The 22,716-nt window shown below is 33.1% G+C and overlaps 1 protein-coding gene across 1 annotated transcript in view; it reads right to left on the reverse strand.

Moving 5' to 3' along the window:
* The window catches only part of LOC143062549 (chitin synthase chs-2-like), an 87,746-nt gene that overhangs the window by 22,472 nt on the left and 42,558 nt on the right, over positions 1 to 22,716 (reverse strand). The window contains exons 20-26 of the mRNA XM_076234213.1: positions 18,781 to 19,064; positions 18,002 to 18,227; positions 13,685 to 13,828; positions 10,809 to 11,794; positions 9,844 to 9,954; positions 6,593 to 6,625; positions 5,244 to 5,363 (exon numbers count right to left, since the gene is read on the reverse strand). Coding sequence (XP_076090328.1) covers positions 5,244 to 5,363; positions 6,593 to 6,625; positions 9,844 to 9,954; positions 10,809 to 11,794; positions 13,685 to 13,828; positions 18,002 to 18,227; positions 18,781 to 19,064 — 1,904 coding nt within the window. The remainder of the gene's footprint in view (positions 1 to 5,243; positions 5,364 to 6,592; positions 6,626 to 9,843; positions 9,955 to 10,808; positions 11,795 to 13,684; positions 13,829 to 18,001; positions 18,228 to 18,780; positions 19,065 to 22,716) is intronic.

Genomic DNA, 22,716 nt, shown 5'->3' on the forward strand with positions numbered 1-22,716 from the left:
ACTGAACATTATTGCTGTTTACAGTTTATCTCTATCTATAACAATATTGAAGATAATAACCAAAAACAGCAAAATTTCCTTAAAATTACCAATTCAGGGGCAGCAACCTTTTCAGGGCAGATAGATAATTAATTTTACGTCATGTCAGATTTGCTCTTAATGCTTTGGTTTCAGAGATATAAGCAAAAATCTACATTTTACCCTTTTGTTCTTTTTTAGCCATGGCGGCCATCTTGATTAGTTTTCTGGGTCGTTGGACACATATTTTAAACTAGATACCCCATTGATGAGTGTGGCCCATTTTGGTTAGATTTGGCCTAGTTGTTTCAGAGGAGAAGATTTTTGTAAAAGTTAACGACGGATGACGACGACGGACGTGAGCTAAAAATAAATTGTTGGCTTTTTCATGATTGGTACAGGAAATCTTAAAACGTAATCATACCAAACGGCATTTTAAAAAAGAGGGATCCATTTAAGTAAGTTAGTAGTTATCAAAGGTACCATGATTATAATTTAGTACGCCAGAAGCGCGTTTCGTCTACATAAGACTCATCAGTGACGCTCATATCAAAATATTTATGAAGCCAAATAAGTACAAAGGTGAACAGCATTGAGGATCAAAATTCCCAAAAGTTGTGCCAAATACGGGTAAAGTAATCTAAGCCTTGGATAAGAACATCCTTAGTTTTTCGAAATATTCGTAGTTTTGTAAACAGGAAATTTATACAAATGACCACATTTTTGAAATTCATGTCAACACTGAAGTGTTGACTACTGGGCTGGTGATACCCTTGGGGACGAAAGGTCCACCAGCAGTGGCATCGACCCAGTGGTGTAAATAGTTATCAAAGGTACCAGGATTATAATCTAGTACGCCAGACGCGCGTTTGTCTACATAAGACTCATCAGTGACGCTCATATCATAATATTTATAAAGCCAAACAAGTACAAAGTTGAAGAGCATTGAGGATCCAAAATTCCGAAACGTTGTGCCAAATACGGCAAAAGTAAATAATGACTAGGATAAGAAAATCCGTAGTTTTGCGAAAAATTCAAAGTTTTGTAAACAAGAAATTTATAAAAATGACCACATTATTGATATTCATGTCAAAAACGAAGTGTTGACTTCTAGGCTGGTGATACCCTCGGGGACGAAACTTCCAACAGCAGTGGTATCGACCAAGTGGTGTAAAGAGTTATCAAAGGTACCAGGATTATAATTTTGTACGGCAGACGCGCGTTTCGTCTACATAAAACTTACCAGTGACGCTCATATGAAAATATTTATGAAGCCAAACAAGTACAAAGTTGAAGAGCATTGAGGATCCAAAATTCCAAAAAGTTGTGCCAAATACGGCTTAGGTAATCTATGCCGGGAAAGAAAATCCTTAGTTTTTCGAAAAAGTTTTGTAAACAGAAAATTTATAAAAATGACCACATTATTGATATTCATGTAACACCGAAGTGTTGACTACTGGGCTGGTGATAGCCTTTGGGGACGAATCACTTGAAGGGCATATCCAACAGTTTCAGGGGAGGTAATAACAAACGTAACCGTCGTCTATTGTTTCCCGTAATCTCACGGTGTTTCAACGACGTCATAGTGGCCGTCTGGAAAGGGCGGTTTCTTGGGCACGGCGGGAATCGGCAAAAAACTCATACAGAATATTAACAGAACTAGAACTCAAAACTTAATGGTTATCTTTGTCCTTTTGGTCTATTATAAAAGAACTGCAATTATCTTAATCTTTACTAGACCATACTCACTTAAGTTTCCGTTTTATTAAAATTATCTTCAATACAGTAGAAAACAACGACAGCAAATGCGTAATGATTTATTATTGCAGTATAATGCAATGTTTGTGTATAACAAATTTGTATTGTCTTAGTATCAATCCTGTAATTTTGGATTTTAAACCAATAAACATTACTTACTTACTTACTTACTTGAGAAAGATCATGCATCTAGCTAAGTGCTAATATATATTTATATAGTAGCTCTTTAAATGCATACGACCTTTAACCGATAAACAATGTAAAACAAAAGATGACACAGTAATAAAAAAATATTGAAATAAGAAAACATTGTAATATAATATACACTGACATACAAGTAGAAAATATCTGACGATGCTGGTGTTTACTTATGTATGAGGAAACAAATATAATTTAACACAAAAAAAAACCAGTGTAGGTCTTGACTAATTAGACACGCCCTCTTAAGTCAGCGGGTCCATAACAGGATGGGGAAAAAAAGGGGCTAATAGCTTAACTCAAGATTTTGATCATTATTCAACTTTATCTAGTACGGCATACGTTTTACCGCTATTACACTCTTTATATCTTGATAATGTATCAATCATTTACTTCAGATCTTCTCTCGCCTCGTCGTAAATATGCGTGATATATTTGCCACTGGAGCACGGGACAAATCAATTCATCAGTTTCATATAGTGATGCATAATCATTAGTTCTCAACTTATAATTGTCTCAAAGAGTATTCCAGTTTTGGTATTTTATTTTTATTTTATATCTTATTTCTAAATTTTAGAATTTCTTTCCGCATCTTTCTCTTTGAATTCATTTGTTTGAATAATCAATAATAATATAGTAGTCTACATCAGTGGTTACATTGTATGCAGCCAAACTATGTAGAGGGCAGTAGAACAGAAAACAATTTCCATTGTGTATATATGCAATAACTCATATATTGAAGCGTAAAACCAGGGCAGTCAGGCTCGTTTAGGTGGAAAAATTACTGTGTCAATTTCATTTACTTATATATTGTGAATATGTCATAAAAGCAAAAACACACGACAAAAATGGCCACAATTTATAATAACATTCAACATTTTTCGGTCGTTTCGTTTATTCTCAAGTTAATGTCTTACTGATCTGCTTTGTTAATCAACGTATTTTTTTCATCTACAACTGCAAAAGGCGCAACAGATACGACTTATTTGAAGATTCATGTGACCTTTGTTGTCGTTTAGATATTTTATTCGAAGTTCTATATCCCTTCAACCATTTATTTAGATGGTATTTTAACGTATAGATAGCGCAAAACTCTCCTTCCTTACTCTATGCATCTGATATTACGACATTTTTATTTCGACTAAACGAGGCTGCAAATTTATACATCCGAGCAGCTAAACGGCTGCACCCAATTTTAGCAAATATATATACGTAACTGTCGGACGGGAGCAGTCCAGAGATGTGAATATTTCTATACCCAATCAATCCTTTTTTTACGAAAAAAAAATGTTTAAGGTATACATTAATACGACAGCAACCCAACGACACATATAATTCAAAACACTAAGAATCAACATACAGATTTTTGCTATAGGTAGAAGCCTGTAAAGAAAAAAAACCAAAACTGCAACATGAATATAAAATACGGAGTCGGTGAGATTTTAGACAGTCAAGTGTTTGGTTTCAAAATTTCAAGTGCTCTTTATTGATTTCAATATGTGAAATTATATAGACAGTGCAATATAAATCAGTGTAAGAAAAACACGTCTTTGTAAAGTAACGGTAAAATAAATAATGATTATGGATGACGGACGTCAAGTGGCATATTAAATTAATAATCAGAACAAAAACATCAAATGTAAATATAATATGAAAATTAACCCTGCTTTGTACTATAGACCGACACACAGAAACGGATTTCTAACGCGTAATTCGTTTGTTTTAAGAGAGGGATGAAATACCGTATACCAGAGCCGGGGACTATTTTAGTAGTTTGTAATTCCATGGTTTGCTAACCCGAATAATTCAGTCCCTCCCCGTAATCGATCTCTCCTACTTGCGAGGTAGTAATCGTAGATCAGCGGAATATAACGACTGAGTTATTCGGGTTAATGGTTTGCATGTTTCACACCCAGGTTTCACAATTTTGACGAACACAATAGTAAAGCTAACTGAATTATTAGCTCGTACAGATACTTGTCCATTATAAATAAGAAGATGCGATATGCTATCGAGACAACTATCCAACAAAGTCACAGTGTAAAAATACATTTGTCTTCCACACCGTCGCACTGCCTAAAGAAAAATTAGCGGGGAAATATAACGTTACGTCCCGAAACGTCTTAATTTTTGGCGCAATTTGTGAGGCTTACGGAAGGGATTGAGTAAACAATATTATATTACTCGATTTTTCTCAAAAACGAGTATGGTGACAAATACTTTTCAAAACGTTATGACGTTCCATTTTTTTCAAAGAATAACATATCTTACTTTGGTCAAATCGACACCGTTAGAAATATTTAAAAAAAATCTAAAATGTGCATTTCAAATGTTCATTTCTTGCCGTTTTGGGGAGTAACCATAACGTTTTTGGCTTTATTTGAGTAAGAATTAATTCTTTAAATGGTAGAGTTAGATTTTTCTAACCATCTTGAACTATTTTGCTTCAATTTGAGCTCCCTTATATAAGTATATGTTGATTAAAAAATCATATTTATTTTTTTTTAAATAAAAAACGTTTGTTTCTTCAAAATTGCAAAAATGTTCAATTTTCAGTAGTATTTTTTGCAAAAACGAAATCGACAACAAATATTTTTTTTGGCAAAATTTTATTCTCTGTCAATTGAAGAATGAAATATCTTTACGAGAAAAAATTCTCACCGTAAAAAATAAACTATTGGATTTGCCCTTAAATGATAAAAATCAAACAAAAATGCATCTTTTCCCGATATGTCATAGATTGACGTCGCGAAAATAACAGGTTACGTTAGCAACGTCGTTACTTCCCCATGTAATCGTATCGTATGTCCTAAAGTATGAAAATGGGGAGATGTGGTTTAACATACAAACAAAAATGGCACGAAGCACAGATCTAAGAAAATTTGCAGTTACTGAAAGTTTAATGTCAATAACAAATAATAAAACAAATCATGTTTCTAAGTCTAAAATATCAGTATTCATCCAACATCCACTGGCTTGAAGTAAGCCAGTGATTTTTTTTAGTAATCTTTTAAATCTCCTGGAGCATTATGTTTTGATGGTGAATTGGGCAAACCTCTGTTAAATATATTGACACTTCGGTGACTACATATTTCTAATCAGTTGCCTATTGCAAACGACTGAATGATGATCTCTATATGTCTTTAGACTTAACGTCCACATCGCCTTATACACATGTGTACATAACATTTAACATTAGATAAAACAGAATAAAGAACACTGTACAAGTCTTTCCAAAATTTTCCACGATCAAATATTATTTATCCTACCTATATAATGACTTTAATAACTGCACCATTTCCTGTCGATTTTCATGCCACATGGTTGCACAAGCATATATCATTGGAGGTATCTTTTTTAAAGGTGTTTTATTTTCTTCTACAGTAATTCTAGAAAAAAAATATTTAGTATATTAAAATTCAAAATTTAAAGCGTAATATCGCTTAGAATAAGAGTTTCTCGCCAGTAAGATTACTTTTGACAGAAACATCTAACATGTTTGGATGTATAGATAGGGAAGACGAGGATTCAGTAATTGGAATATAAATGAAAAATTAATCTCAGATTTTGTAATTTGCTCTTCCATCTGAAATTGTCCACAATTCGGTAGGCAAATTGATGTATAAAGTGTATACAAAAGAATGTAAATGTTATGACTTATAATAGATGACAATTTCAGTACTTTTTACTGAGCTTTTTCATTAAAAATTCAGTATTTAATAACAAGCAAGCTCTAAATAGCATATATGCAATAAAAATTGTTTATTGATATTTAAAAAATGAATAAATAAAAAATACAACTCCCAAATTCATTATTTGTGATTTTCGGTCGTTTTTCCGTTTAATTGATTTAACGCTATTATTGTTATTCTTATAATCTGAATAACCTTTGAGATACCAGTTGAAAAGTTCGTCTATATATGCATATATATATGTATATATATATACATATATATATATATATATATATATATCAGTATTTATTAAAGACCATCAGTTGTTCGACCTGCTAGTCAATAAACTCATCATAGATACCAGGACTAAATTTTATATACACGTCAGACGCGCGTTTCGTCTACAAAAGACTCATCAGTGACGCTCGAATCCAAAAAAGTTAAAAAGGCCAAATAAAGTACGAAGTTAAAGAGCATTGAGGACCAAAATTCCTAAAAGTTTTTCCAAATACAGCTAAGGTAATGTATGCCTGAGGTAGAAAAGCCTTAGTATTTCAAAAAATTCAAAATTTTGTAATCAGTTGATTTATAAACATAACCATTTCAATGATAATTCATGTCAGCACAAAAAGTGCAGACTACTGGGCTGGTGATACCCTCGGGGAAATAAATATCCACCAGCAGTGGCATCGAACCAGTGGTAGTGCATAAACTCATCATAGATACCAGGATTAAATTTTGTATATACGCCAGACGCACGTTTCGTCTACAAAAGACTCATCAGTGACGCGCGAATCCAAAAAAGTTAAAAAGGCCAAATAAAGTACGAAGTTGAAGAGCATTGAGGACCAAAATTCCTAAAAGTTTTTCCAAATACAGCTAAGGTAATCTATGCCTGAGGTAGAAAAGTCTTAGTATTGTTAACAAGAATGTGTCCATAGTACACGGATGCCCCACTCGCACTATCATTTTCTGTGTTAAGGACCGTGAAATTGGGGTAAAAACTTTAATTTGGAATTAAAATCAGAAAGATCATATCATAGTGAACATGTGTACTAAGTTTCAAGTTGATGTAACTTTAACTTTATCAAAAACTACCTTGACCAAAAACTTTAACCTGAACTTCACACTATTATTTTCTATGTTCAGTGGACCATGAAATTGGGGTCAAAACTATAATTTGGCATTAAAATTAGAAAGATCATATCATGGGGAACATGTGTACTAAGTTTCAAGTTGATTGGACTTCAACTTCTTCAAAAACTACCTTGACCAAAAACTTTAACCTGAAGCGAACGGACGCACAGACGGACGAACGAACGAACGGACGAAAGAACGAAAAGACGAACGGAGGCACAGACCAGAAAACATAATGCCCCTCTACTATCATAGGTGGGGCATCAAAATTCAAAATTTTGTAAACAGTTAATTTATAAATTTAACAATATCAATGATAATTCATGTCAGCACAAAAAGTGCTGACTACTGGGCTGGTGATACCCTAGGGGAAATTAATCTCCACCAGCAGTGGCATCGACCCAGTGGTAGTAAATAAACTCATCAAAGATGCCAGGACTAAATTTTGTATATACGCCAGACATGCGTTTCGTCTACAAAAGACTCATCAGTGACGCTCGAATCCAAAAAAGTTAAAAAGACCAAATAAAGTACGAAGTTAAAGAGCATTGAGGACCAAAATTCCTAAAAGTTTTTCCAAATACAGCTAAGGTAATGTATGCCTGAGGTAGAAAAGCCTTAGTATTTCAAAAAATTCAAAATTTTGTAAACAGCTAATTTATAAATATAATCATATCAATGATAATTCATGTCAGCACTAATGCGTTTAGTAAAAGATATACTTTTTCACTTTTTTAGTGTTTTGGAAAATGTTGTTTCTCCTATATATTAGACCCCTCTTCTTAGACATTCTAAGATGTTTGCATGCACACGGATAAACATTGCGGTTTGTATCCAACACAATCATTGGTTTTAACGTTGAATTTAGGCTTGATTATATTTGCCTCTGGGTTTATGATACGTTCATCCTATTTCGACGCTTTCAAAATTCAAGAGTTTAAACATATATCTTGGGTGTTTCAAAGCACCATTATATTTTTGTTTTGTGTTTCTATAGAATGTTTTGGAAACTTGACGTTATATGGTTACTGAAGTTTGTACACAGGTAAATAAGGTAAATAAGATGTAAACATTTTATTGGTTAACTTTCAAACGCAAAGTTGTGAAACATTTGAAAGATTTTTGAAGATCTAACATTGTTGGGTTAACTTTCAGACGAAGTGTATTTTGTAGACGAAGATTTTTTCCTCATATGGTATAAATAATATCATTATTAGTGCTAAATCAGTAAAAAGGGGGATCATGACCGATCTCCTCGGAGACATTTTCCATAATTTAAATAGTTTCCAAATTTTTTTACCATCACATCTTAATAACACAAATGACAGTACCAAATTACTCATCTGTTGATACCTATTTGAGTAGTTATCCCTTTCGCACTGTGTCTTTTTAATCCGGTTCCGAATTAGATAAATAGATTGAAATTGATGCAGCGAACCCTGGTTACAAATTATCCCGCATTTTATGCAGTGTTACTGTATTGCGAATCTGAGTTTATTACCTTGCCTTTTATATGTGAATGTTAAGTGGAGTTGATGCAATGTTGTTGCTATGGTGATTCGAAACGCTGCTTTCGAAATTACAGCAGTCATATCACGAGAAAAACATATAAATCAATATTTAGCATAAAAACTGCGGTCTAATTAAGAAAAAAGAACATAATATAGATATCTATGTTGCTGTTGAAAACATGGTACATAATTAACTTTTGTCTTCAATATCAACTACCTGTTACACGTTGGTACCATACTTGAATCTTTTGACAGACTTACCTTTAACAATGTTTGAAAGAATTTCTTTCCAATATGCATGATAGCAAAATAAATTCAACTTTCATAATGAATTTATACAGAATCATTGAAAAAAGTTTTAATTTTAATCTTATGAATTCAAGAATAAAAAATCATATATGCTTAATGTTTACATACTAGTATACTAAACTTCGACTTTGCTAATGCCTAATTTTTTAAACTTATTCAAAACTTTAGAACAATTTGAAAACAAACGAAGCTTTTTCCTCTTTTTTAAAAGAAAAAAACGAAAGCTTAAATTGCCTTTTTTTTCAATTGGACTATTAGAGAACGTCACTAGCAATTTTCTGAAAGGTTCTCTTCATCACTGGCGACTTCATCTGCTGATTTAATTTGTAACCATTTTTGTATCTTAAAGAGTATTTAGCTATGTTGAAACCCCTTGCAAATGAAAAATTAAGAAAATACGAACTCATCAATCTTAGGCTTCGAGAATCTGAAAAGTTTATGCAGTTTAGGTAATGTGACAATATTCACAAACACGATAAGAAAAGGGGTTGATGTGGATTTCCTCAGAAAGGGTCATGAATGTGGAAAAGAATATCAGACTTTGAAATAATGCAACTGTGATGCAACGAATATAACCAAGTACATTGGACAGATGTGGGTTACAGTTTTGTTGCATACGTTTCTAGTTTTATTCAGCGTGAACATCCTACAGTGTTAACTTTGGTAAATAATTCGGATTAGTTTTCCCGGGTTTAATTTCAAGAAAATGCCATTGTTTGAACATGATACAACAGTCCAACACCACAGATACCGACCAAGTTGTATCAACGTAAGTAAATATAGATCACCGTACAACAGTAAACAATGAGTGAAACATGCATCGTACATATACAGCTTTGAAGATGTATAATTTTGTTTTTGTTCAAAACTATTACACACATATTATTATCAACAATAGTGAACTCTTTATAAAACTGATATTTTGTCATCTTTTCTATTACTATTTTCTTTTTCAGATCCGTAAACAGCCCCTGGCTAATAATGTAAATCAACTTACTATAGCGCATACGGATATTGTATCCGTATTTACTCCCGGCAATTTGTTAACTTCGTTGGTGTACTCAAATTAGAAGTGCATTTTATATATTGACGACTAATTGTATTCCCGATGTTAATCTTCTCGCAATAGATTCATTATCAAATAGTTCGCGATAGTTAGGTTGCTTACAGTATTAATTTACAAACATTTTTTGATAGTCTTAATAAGTAATATAATAATATTATTCAGTCACCTAAATAGTTCAACCCCATTTTCTACTTCTTTTCTGATCCGTCTGACATATCTTCGTCTATTCATCAATAAGTGTTGTTCTAAGAGAATGCTGCAGTATAGAGGATTCACAAACAGTCTAGAAAAATGAAAAAGTTGTTGCAAAATGGACTCAAACCGCGTATTGTAAATTACAGTAGATTTAAATACTTTCATATTGGACATCCTCGTAAAAATATGGTTGCAGAGTTAAAAATATATTCTGCATTTTTTTAAATTATTTTTGAATTAGAATCGGAGATAGAAGCACCAAATGCTTTCACTAGGTTTGGATCTGTTTAAGGAATGATTGTGATATTACATATTTGAGTTTTTTAATTGTCCAGTGTTGTGTTGACGCATTGTTGAAAATATAATGGAACTTGATGTGACTGTCATACAAGTGAGAGGTTTGGCGCTATAAAACCAGGTATAATACACCATTTTCTACATTTGAGAATGCCTGTACCAAGTTAGGAATATGACAGTTGTTGTCCATTCGTTTGATGTATTTTATCATTTGATTGAAGAATTGAATCTGTAGAAAACATTCAAAACACTATGGATACATTCAAAGAACAATTGTCTGCCATGAGTGATATCTGTGCAGGCTTAGTTTATTGACGACATCATATGTTCTCCTAATTTTATTTTTTAAAATTTATTATGAAGCATGTGTATTTAAATTTATATTGAACGTTTCTGTGACTCAAGTAGTAAATATGCATTTAAAATTAATAATGTTGTAATGTAGATTCCCCTCCCAAAGAAAAACATTTAGCAAAAATAAAATAAGAATAATTTTGTGGGTCAGAATAAAGTTTTGATATAATAAATACATAACTACATATTTTGTAAAAGTAATAATTGACAACGCACAGCAATATCGATGTTAAAATGTTAGTGGAAAAAATAGAGTATGACCTACATTGTGTACTTTATAATAAAACTTACTTGTCCATCTTTGCTAGTCTCTCTTGATTTGGACTCCAGATGTGCCGTGCAATCCAATATATTGAAACAAATAATATGAAACCCCAAATGAAATACATGTACAAATCGATCGAACCTTCTACCTGGCAATTTAAACTGTCTTTGGTGAATGCTGATAAAATATTGTATTCACAGTCAATCATGGCAATTCCAACAGCAAAAGGGGTCGACAGGAAGCAAGCCAATGAAAAAGAAAACACTTGTAATTTCAACCTGCATGCTATATATGCCATGAAGAAAGCCACAAAGGAGCATGTTGTTATACAAATTATTGGTGTAAATTTGAATATTTCATCTGATGTTAGATCCTTCCACCCTGTGACTAAATTGAGATCTGGTTCTGGTAAGAAGACACCAGTTAAAATTGTAACCCCAATTTTGAGCAATGACGATATTGCTGTAATGAATGGCCGACTTTCTTGTAGATCGAATTGTATGCTTAAAATTGTTTGATCAAACTTGTGTGTTGAAGTGTTATTCTTTTCCGTTCCATCAGTTGAAGTGTTATTCTTTTTCGATCTATCAGTTAAAGTCTTATTCATCTCCGTTCCATCGGGTAAAGTGTTTTTCTTCTTTGATCCATCAGGAAGAAAATTTTCCCACCATGATAAGGAACAAAGTAAAAAGCAACATATACTATAAATGGTTTCTTCTGTTGAAACATCCATTTTATAAACACCGAAGTAAATAACAAGTGGTATAACTGATATTTGAGCCGCGAATGCAAGTATGTTGATAATTGTGTCAGTGACTTTCCTGCAAGCCTTCAGACATTTCTTTACAGAATCGCCATTAGCTGTTGCTCTTGAAGGAAACAAATTAAGAACGCTAGGAACAAAACAAGTGGTATTCAATGCCATAATACCATATGCTGCATGCAGTTCTCCCAATACCTTAAACACAAGGAATCCTATTCCAACGGAATGCATACACTCAATGGTGAGTACCTTAAAAAACAATGTCTGTTTACTACATATGTAAATTAAAGGATTTTACACCCAAAAATGCCTTTGGAAATTGAGACAATTTACGAGGTTTTGGATATAAAGATATTTTTACGGTGGTGTAAAACATTGTGATTCAAGCTATTAAATACGAATTCCTTGCTTCAATTTGTGTTTATACGAGAATGACAGTCGAGTTATATTTCGACGAAAGGCGCGTCTGAAATTCTTTATTATAAGCTTGGTATCATTGATGAGATTAAACGTCAACACTTGTTTAAATGACTATACTAAATGAAATGAAATACCAAGATGTTTTTATTTTCAATGAGGTTTTGTTTTGGTTCAGAATTCCAATACTAACATTTATTTTTAACGTTATAATTATGATACTTCACATTAATGAATTATTTATGTAATACTAGTACTTGAATTGCTAAGTATTACGTGTACATTGACTCTTTTAGTAAAAGAAAATCCCTTTTCTTTTTCAAAATCCTCAGAAATGAGCTGCTTTTGAAATGTTGTCTTCACTTATTTCGCTAAAGCTTTTCCGTATGCAGTGATCTTAACCATGACATTTTCCTATAAGGAATCTGGATACCACCAAGCGCAAGTACGAGGGGAAAAACCATTAAGAATAAAAGGTCTAAATAATTAGAAACTAAATAGTGTGAATTGATTCTAAATTTTGATACACTCAATCATAAAAGAACAGCTACCACAAAGATTGATTAACAAATAGAAATCAATGAAAAATGTGTTTAAAAAGCACATCGCTGTATTTCACGCATATTTCTCGCATACATCCCAAGTGCTTCATGATTTTATGTTCATTGTTTATTAATAAGGACAACAGTAATATACCGCTGTTTAAAAGTCAAACATCTATTGAGAAAATCAAATCCAGGTTACAAACTAAAACCGAGGGATACACATCAAATATAAAAGGAAAACAACATAACCACGGAATCATTGAAGTGCAACAAAAAAAAAATCTTACATATATAGAAACGAACAATTTGATAACAACTTTCATATTCCTGACTTGTTTCAGTACATCTTAAGAACAAATAGTGGGATGTTCCTCATTTTAAGGCTAGCCAAACCGTTCGTTTATATGGCAATGTTAAATATAACACTAAGAGGACCACATTACATGAGAGGTCTACAGTACAAATAAATGCAAGAACATTCAGGATAGAGAAATGCACAAATAAACAATACAATAATACATTTTAACATGTTGTGTGTGTTACATTATCGTTTGGTTTCTTGTTGCTGTTAAGTGTTTCTGTTGTTTCGTTGTTTTCTTCTTATAGTTGATGTGTTTCCCTCGATTTTAGTTTGTAACCCCGATTTGTTTTTTCTCAATCGATTTGTGACTTTCGAACAGCGATATACTACTGTTACCTTTATTTAAGGGGACAATTTTTATTCCCAGCCCATATACCAAATATCAAGTGAAAAGTGTTCCAGTGATATTTTCTTAAACTGCTTTCATCCACATTAAATCATGATAAAAAACCTTTTAAAATTGAAATTGATAATGCAATCACTCGAAATGATACTGATAAAATTTATATTTTATAAGCTATGATTTATAATGAAGAAATCTAATTCAAAAATGGAGAAATATCATTTCAAAAAATTAAATTATGTAGTATATTAAGAATGAAGAAAATACGTTAACAGTTATAAAAACAATCTGCGTTTTTTATAGATTTCTGTAAATGTAGTTAACGAACTTGCCAAATGCTTTATACTTATGTATTTTATACAGACATTTAAATCATATTTTGTCCTTATTTCTCATTTCTTGTACACTTAAAAACTGCAACAGAAAGATACTGAAGTGAATCAAAGCTACACATAATGTTATACATATATTACCACAAGCATTGTTTGCATGGCTGGTGACTTGATGTTTCCAAATAATACTCTCAGAAGTCCAAAAACCACTGTCAGTGTATATGGTATACATATTGCAAGGACCAAGAGAAAATGTTTAACATGCGGAAGATCAACGCCTTCAACCTACAAAAAAAAGATCAAAACAAATGCCAGTTATGGACACTTTTTAATATATAAATACGTCCTCAAATAGTTATCAAAAGTACCAGGATTATAATTTTATACGCCAGACGCACGTTTCGTCTACATAAGACTCATCAGTGACGCTCAGATCAAAATAGTTAAAAAGCCAAACAAATACAAAGTTGAAGAGCATTGAGGACCCAAAATTTCCAAAAGTTGTGTCAAATACGGCTAAGGTAATCTACTCCTGGGGTAAGAAAATCCTTAGTTTTTTCGAAAAATTCAAAAGTTTTGTAAACAGATAATTTATAAAAATGACTATATAATTGATATTCATGTCAACACCGAAGTGCTGACTACTGGGCTGGTGATACCCTCGGGGACGAAACGTCCACCAGCAGAGGCATCGACCCAGTGGTGTAAATAGTTATCAAAAGTACCAGGATTATAATTTTATACGCCAGACGCACGTTTCGTCTACATAAGACTCATCAGTGACGCTCAGATCAAAATAGTTAAAAAGCCAAACAAATACAAAGTTGAAGAGCATTGAGGACCCAAAATTTCCAAAAGTTGTGTCAAATACGGCTAAGGTAATCTACTCCTGGGGTAAGAAAATCCTGAGTTTTTTCGAAAAATTCAAAAGTTTTGTTAACAGATAATTTATAAAAATGACTATATAATTGATATTCATGTCAACACCGAAGTGCTGACTACTGGGCTGGTGATACCCTCGGGGACGAAACGTCCACCAGCAGAGGCATCGACCCAGTGGTGTAAATAGTTATCAAAAGTACCAGGATTATAATTTTATACGCCAGACGCACGTTTCGTCTACATAAGACTCATCAGTGACGCTCAGATCAAAATAGTTAAAAAGCCAAACAAATACAAAGTTGAAGAGCAACATTGCGAATGATGTTTTCAGCGATACAATTTTTTTTTATTTAAATCAAATTCATCAGTATGTATAATTGATATATTTGAACTGAATGATTTATTACAGAAATTTGTTATGTAAACTAGTTTACAACTGTACAGTTTTGTATTAAAGTTTGTGTAATGACACCAAGCTTTTGTATTTCCTGTAAAAGCCGGACTTTCTTAACATCGTACCGATTAATAGTAATTAACAGTTTAACCGATTAAATTAACTATATTTAACAAAACTGTTACAGTAAAATTTATAATGTTACTTTGTGACTCTAGATATCTATAAAATTACCTAAAAAAATAATCAACTTCAAAGGAACACGATAAAAGAAGAGAAACAAAGATTCTATTTAACCTAATTTTTATATAATATACGATTTCCAAAACACAGATTACTGTTTCACTGGCACTGCTGTGCGATTTGTAAGAAAAACTATTTTAGATATTCCGATATTATAAAAATTGAAAAGAAATAACAAAAATACCGAATTCAAAGGAAAATAAAAACGGAATGTCTTTTTACCAAATGGCAAAATCAAAAGCCGGAACACATCAAAAGAATGAAAAGCAACAGTCACACAGGCATTTCCTTAATGTGGAGAATAGTGAACCTGATTTCATAGCTAGCTAAACATGTAACTTGCACGACAGTCGCATGAAATAAATTGACATCAGTGTGTGAGTAAAACAGATAGACAAGAATAGAAATAATAAACCAAGCACAATAACACAATGATGGATATGTCTAAATATCGAGCTGTGTCAAAAGGATATTACTAATTATACACTTACATGTATCAGTAAAGGATAAATGAAAACAACACGGAATTAAGATGACCAACAACGTAAGGACCTTTAAATATACTTCAAAACCATATTTTTTTATTTGTAAAGTAGATCCTGTATAGTAAAGTAACGAACAAGGACTTGGTATCTTTTAATGATTTGATCAATACAAGGACATAACTCTGGTTCCTCCACCTTTTGCTCAGAAACTGGTAACTTTTTATAATGTCTGTGAAGCAGCTGTGAGCTCTTAAAAACCGAATGAATTGGGAAATATATCTTCAATATGCAGGTGAAGTTGGTATATTGCTACTAAGGTGAAGGGAATTTATGATTTAAAAATTTATGTCGTCTTGTTTGTCATGGAATTTTGATACCGAGGTGACTGCTTATCTTAAATTTGATGTATAAGTGCAACATGAGGCAGAAGATGCGGTGTGTTATATTTTAAATCTCTATTTCTGGTGGATGTATATATCAATGGAACTCAATTAAAAATGTTTTATCACTTATAAACCATGTGTATGTGCCTGCCTTAGGTCAGGAGTCTGTAATTCAGTAACTGTCGTTTGTTGCTGTGTTTCTTAATTGTTTTTCATTCATTTCATTCAATAAGAAGACATTCCTCATGACAGTATAATAAGTAAAATTGAGAATGGAAATGGGGAATGTGTCAAAGAGACAACAACCCGACCAAATAAAAAACAACAGCAGAGGGTCACCAACAGGTCTTCAATGTAGCGAGAAATTCCCGGCCAAAATCCGTTAGTGAAATACATGAAAAGGAAGTTGTGCCTTATGATAAACATTGCACTTGAAATGAAACCAATTCATGATTATGTATTCATTGTCCAATGATTTATTTAAAGTCGACATTCAATTACTACCAAATCACAAGCTATAGTGAGCTTTTCCAAACGATTGAATACTAGTAACAAAATATAAACAAACATACAAAATTCATAAAACAGAACACTTTTATAAACGTACAGTGCATGGTAAGACACCATAGATGACATTTGAAAGTTATAAGCATGGCATAAAAATAAAGTATATCTAAAAACATAGCTTAAGTTAGAATGATAAATGTAAGCACAGCAGATAAAGCGACTTAAAATAACTTAACTAATCAAAAAGTCAAATGAAAAATAAAGCACAGACATAAATGCATTATATGCATGCATTGCACTGGCATGAGCTGTTATTTTGATCCCATCTTTATACCATTTTTTTATAATTGGTCCAAAAGATATTTCCAATCGACAATTGCTAGGGAGCTCATTCCAGATTTTTTTCAGCATTAAAGCGAAACGATCTTAAAACATACCTGGTAGTTCTGACTGCTGTTTACTGGAATCTTAAAATATAACAAATAAACATGTTTAACCCCACAGCATTTTTGCACCTATCCCAAGTCAGGAGCGTCTGGCCTTTGTTAGTTGAATGATTTTTAATTTTAGTTTCTTGTGTATAATTCGGAGTTTAGTATGACGTCCATTATCACTGAACTTGTATACATATTTGTTTAGCGGTGAAGCACACTGCCGGGTGCGATAGTTTCTCGCTGCGTTGAAGACCCACTGGTGGCCTTCGGCTGTTGTCTGTTCTATGGTCGGGTTGTTGTCTCTTTGACACATTCCCCATTTCCATTGTCCATTTTATTCTGAATTTTTCTATTCTTCTATTATATTATTAAGTGTTGTTTGTCAACCAAAACATGACCTAACTGCCGAAAGCAACAATTGAAAAGTTTACTAAAAAAAGTCAATTAACTGATCATATGTAACTCTTTCGAGATATTGGAAATACATGGAACACACGTATCTAGCTAGTTATTTCTTTAGAGAATAATTCTTTGGCTGCCCGATAAGCTTAAAGATTATCTGGAAAAAAGTCAACTTTCAATTGTTTTATTAACTACAATTTTAATATGATAAGATATAAGTGGTTTTGACATTTTTATAATATTTTGGTGACATTTTGTCATATCCAGTACCTTTTCGTATATGCAATCTATTTATTTGTTCACTCGCAAACTCTTTATGCTACCGGTGTAAAATTCAACTTATTTAAATCAGTTTTATTTTATTTTCTTCAATTTTATCATGCCTTGTTGATTTCTTTCTTTTAGTGTTGGATGAAAATGGTTTAATAGTGCAATTAAATGTTGTTAATGTTGGACCAGCAGATTATTCATAAAACATGTTTTAATTATTTAAGCTTTTTTAAATTTTTGTAACAATATTTTTCTCTGTCTTCCTGACAAACAACCAGTTGGTATCCCTTCTGTTTTGAAGAAAACATTATCTTTCCCTATTATATACTTAAATCAACATAGAATTTAGTCATTAGTTATTAAGTAATTATTTATAAACATTACAGTTTATGTTCTTTTATAGTATGTATCAAAGACCAATAGCTATAACTGATAGTCATATGCATAATCGTTAATACCTGTGTGGTATACTCTGTTCCATTTTCAGAAATGGTAATGTTATTCCTCTCCTCGTTCTCGTAATTCACTAACAACATCAAACTAATCTTTTGGACCACAAGAGAGCAAAACACAAGAAGAAATAAAAGCCCATAAATAAACACTTTTATGACTCTCAGGCTACTTCTCTCATGAACATCTTTAGATTTCATTTCTCTCGGTATGTTGTTGAATATATCCCAAAACCTAAAACAATCATATTATAATGGAATACACTTTCTCATTTTCCATCTCCAAAAGTTTTTGTTTTGTGTATCAACCCTCAAATTATATGGAACTAATAGTACGATTATTTGGTTGCCAACTCTTTCGGATCATCCGATATCACACCCAGTTTTTTTATGTTTTTGTTTTGTTCAGTCTTTGTTTTTATCTACTAGTATGTTATGTTTTGGAGTTTTTTGTTTTATTTCTATGATACAGGGTAGACTAATCAGCCCTATTACATCAATGTTTTTTCTCATAAGACTTAAATAGCTCATAATACAAATGCAAATATAGTGTAAAAATCTGAGACAGCCTTTTCCCGCTTTTGTTTTTAAATTAAATATCTAAAAAAAGGAGCCCCATAACCATAATAATCTATTAAATGACAATTCGTAGCTAATTTTGTTCCTTAACTAATAATCTTCTGACTTAATGTATTAATCTTTCTTTCACATGAGCACATCCTTAAAAGAAAGATAATAATTTCAATTGAGGACGAAAGACGTCTTTTTCTATTCACATCAGAACGTACGGTTTTTCTTTTCCTTTAGACTCTTTTTTCTTCTGTTCCTCTGTATCAACAGTATTTACATCGATATGATGATCAGGGTAAATTGATCCTGTACCAATGTCTTGTCTTGTTTTCGAAGGGAATTTGTTGTCTTCTCTTATACGTTGACGTAATTGTGGGGGGTCAGTTTCACCATGGTGGTTCGTTTGACTGGACACCACATTGTGCCAGATATTTTTAGAAGTGTGTCCATCTTTTTGAGTTTGAGTGTCAGAGGGTTGGTCTTCAAATATTGTCTGCAGTACCTTATAAATACCAAACAATGATTATTATTAAATTGATAAAACAGACAACCAGATAATTAATTCATCAGATAGTTTTTGTGTATTTGCATGATAGGAACAAGGTTTCTTTATTTCACCAGCGATCAGGAAGATGACTATAATAAGTTCGGGTCAAACTCATTAACATCGGATCATTCATTGAGATGACAAAGTCGTCAACATTCTGTTTAATGAAAAGCTGAGCATAGCACTACAGAGACAGTAGGAACCAGGAAACTGGCTCGGACGTCGCCCAGTATAAAAAGGTCCGAGACAGACGTCCCCATGGACACGGTGTCGTTTGATATGGCAGGTGTCCCCTCATCACCAGACATGACAAATATCTCAAACACGACTCATTCAGATCATCGTCCTAGTGACAATAGCAATATTACACATATACAGCCATGTTCAGTTCTCCTTAAAGACATTTTGGTTTTTGATGACACAGTACAACACTGTCGCATTTCAAAATGTGAGACCAAAGGCTGCAAAACATGTGCTATTTTAATTACAGATGCTGAATTCACTAGCAATTTGACCAAGAAGTCATATTTTACCAGAAGTTACGATGATCTGAATTGTAAATCGATAAATGTCGTCTACGGATTAGATTGCAACCTTTGCGGATTGGTATACGTCGGTGAAACGAAAGGAAGGCTTAACAAACATATGTGCGGTCATAGACCAGACATTAACCTCAATGCGAACGACATTCTATACCAGCATTTCAATTAGCCCGATCATTCCATCGTTTCTATGACAGTTCGCATTATCGAAGAGATATACCATAGCTCTAACCATCCTAATCTTTCAACGACTCTCCGTAGACAAAAAGAAGACTACTGGATTAGACAATTGGGAACTGCAACACCGTATGGCTGCAATGACAAAATTTATGACTTAGGTATTCTATCTAGTCCTTCGTGTAACTCGGTGAATGTGATGAATATTTTCAACTCGACTCCTCGACGTAGACGCAGTCATGGTCATCGTCATTATACATCACCTTCTCTGCATGATGTCTCTATTAATGACTTGCTGTCATTCATACAAAAGCCGTTAGGTATTCATCACATTCGCACGAAACTTTATTCATTACCCCTTTAAACTTCATTCTCTGTTCAATTTATGTTTGGAATCCACTGTTACAAACCCTCATTCAAACCAATACAAACTTCAAGCTATAATTTCAGATATTGCAAGTCACAGACTTTTCAAGCCAGTTCGCATTGGAAAAGATGAAAAAGAGAAAAGATCTTTTCTAAATCTTTCCTTTGCCATCAAAGGTCTCGATGGCGTCAACCTAGGCAATATCCTTCATCAATTAGTTCAATCGAAAATACCTCCTTATTTCAAAGACCAGTCTGTACCAATAATTTCTTATACATATACCAAACCTATTGCAACTAAAATTTTCAATTACAAACGCGTTTTGTAGAATCTCGATATTGACGACTTCAAGTCTAAACCTCCTGATGGCACTTGTGCTAGTTCCCAATTCATATATTATCCTGCTGGCCACGTTATTACCGGTGACCTTAACATTGTTAATAACACTTCTCTACGAAATGTGTTATCGAAAGGTCCGAAATATCATGAGCCTAATTCCATCAATTGGAAATACAACTTTAAAATTTTGATGGACTCAGTCGAGGATTATGCCAGGCAATGGGCTAAACGTGAAAAGGAAGACGTAGACACTCTATCCGAATGGATTAAGGCAGTGAAGTCGTTAATACAAATCAGAATAAAAAAACTGAATGGGTTCATCAATGCCCATGCTACGTCAATCTTTAAAGACCCAAATGTTGCTAAACACTTATCCGACCTCCATGATAAATATGTTGTTGTCCCCGCAGACAAAGCCCCAAATAACATCGTTTTTGTCTGTAAAAGTCACTACATTAATTGCTTGATAAACGAATTAGGTATAGACAATTCACTGGGAAACTCAACATATACCCTCACGACACTTACCAAAGAGGAAATTCTGGATAATCATAGGTCTGTTCTTTGTTCCTTTGGTATTTCAACCAAAGATGAAGAACTGGATCTTCCATCACTGTATTGGATACCTAAACTACATAAGTGTCCTTACAAACAACGGTATATTGCTGGGTCTTCCAAGTGCTCCACGAAACCTCTTTCTAAATTATTAACATCTATTTTATCAGCAATCAAAGACGGGCTTCAAAGTTATTGTGAAACTGCCTATTCTAGAGGTGGCGTGAATCAGATGTGGATACTTAAAAATTCTAAAGATCTTTTAGAGTACATACAATCTAACTCTCTTTCATCTTGTAACAGTATTAAAACATTTGACTTTTCTACTCTTTATACAAGTATGAAAGAGTTGGTATTACTTTGCTTCATAAAAAAGAATGGCAAACGTAGATACAAGTATCTTGTCTTAGGGAGGGATACATCATACTTTGTAAAGAATCACTCTGATTCAAACAAAAAATTATCTGAAACCGATATTATCAAGATGCTTGATTTCTTGATAGACAACATATTTGTAACGTTCTGAGGACGTGTTTTTCAACAGACTGTCGGCATCCCAATGTGAACAAACTGTGCCCCTCTACTTGCCGACTTGTTTCTTTATTATTATGAGGCTGACTTCATGCAGGAACTTCTTTGGAAGAAAGATAAGAAGTTAGCAATATCCTTTAACTTTACTTTCCGCTATATAGATAACGTTCTTTCACTAAACAATTCAAAATTTGGTGACTATGTGGAACGCATCTATCCCATCGAATTGGAGATAAAGGATACTACAGATACAGTTAAGTCGGCTTCATATCTTGACTTACATCTAGAAATTGACAATGAGGGTCGGTTGAAAACAAAACTTTACGACAAAAGAGATGATTTCAGCTTTCCAATTGTGAACTTTCCATTTCTAAGTAGCAACATTCCAGCAGCACCTGCATACGGGATATATATCTCCCAATTGATACGATATTCCCGTGCTTGCATTTCCTATCATGATTTTCTTGATAGAGGGTTACTGCTCACAAGGAAGCTATTAAACCAAGAGTTCCAAATGGTGAAGTTGAAATCATCCCTTCGTAAATTTTACGGACGACATCACGAGTTGGTTGACCGTTATGGAATAACCGTTTCAGAAATGATATCGGATATGTTCCTTACGTCGTAACTACAATCCCCTTCCCTTTCATGAACGTGACCTACCGAATTAGACTATTTACCGGATTTGTAATCACATAAGCAACACGACGGATGCCACATGTGGAGCAGGATCTGCTTACCCTTACGGAGCACCTGAGATCACCCCTAGTTTTTGGTGGGGTTCGTGTTGTTTATTCTTTAGTTTTCTATGTTGTGTCATGTGTACTATTGTTTTTCTGTTTGTCTTTTTCATTTTTAGCCATGACGTTGTCAGTTTGTTTTAGATTTATGAGTTTGACTGTCCCTTTGGTATCTTTCGTCCCTCTTCTATAAAGCAATATATTATCGGGTCAAACTTTATTTTCAGTTATACAGTACATTTATTTGTTTAGTAATTAATTTCAGCATTTAGGTGAATGATAATTAGGAATATAATCTTCATATCTTATTGTATACTATGTTCTCTACAATAAGAACTCATTTTGTGTTATTTCGG

The sequence above is a fragment of the Mytilus galloprovincialis genome, chromosome 2 (genome assembly GCF_965363235.1).
Source record: "Mytilus galloprovincialis chromosome 2, xbMytGall1.hap1.1, whole genome shotgun sequence".
Lineage (NCBI taxonomy): Eukaryota > Metazoa > Mollusca > Bivalvia > Mytilida > Mytilidae > Mytilus > Mytilus galloprovincialis.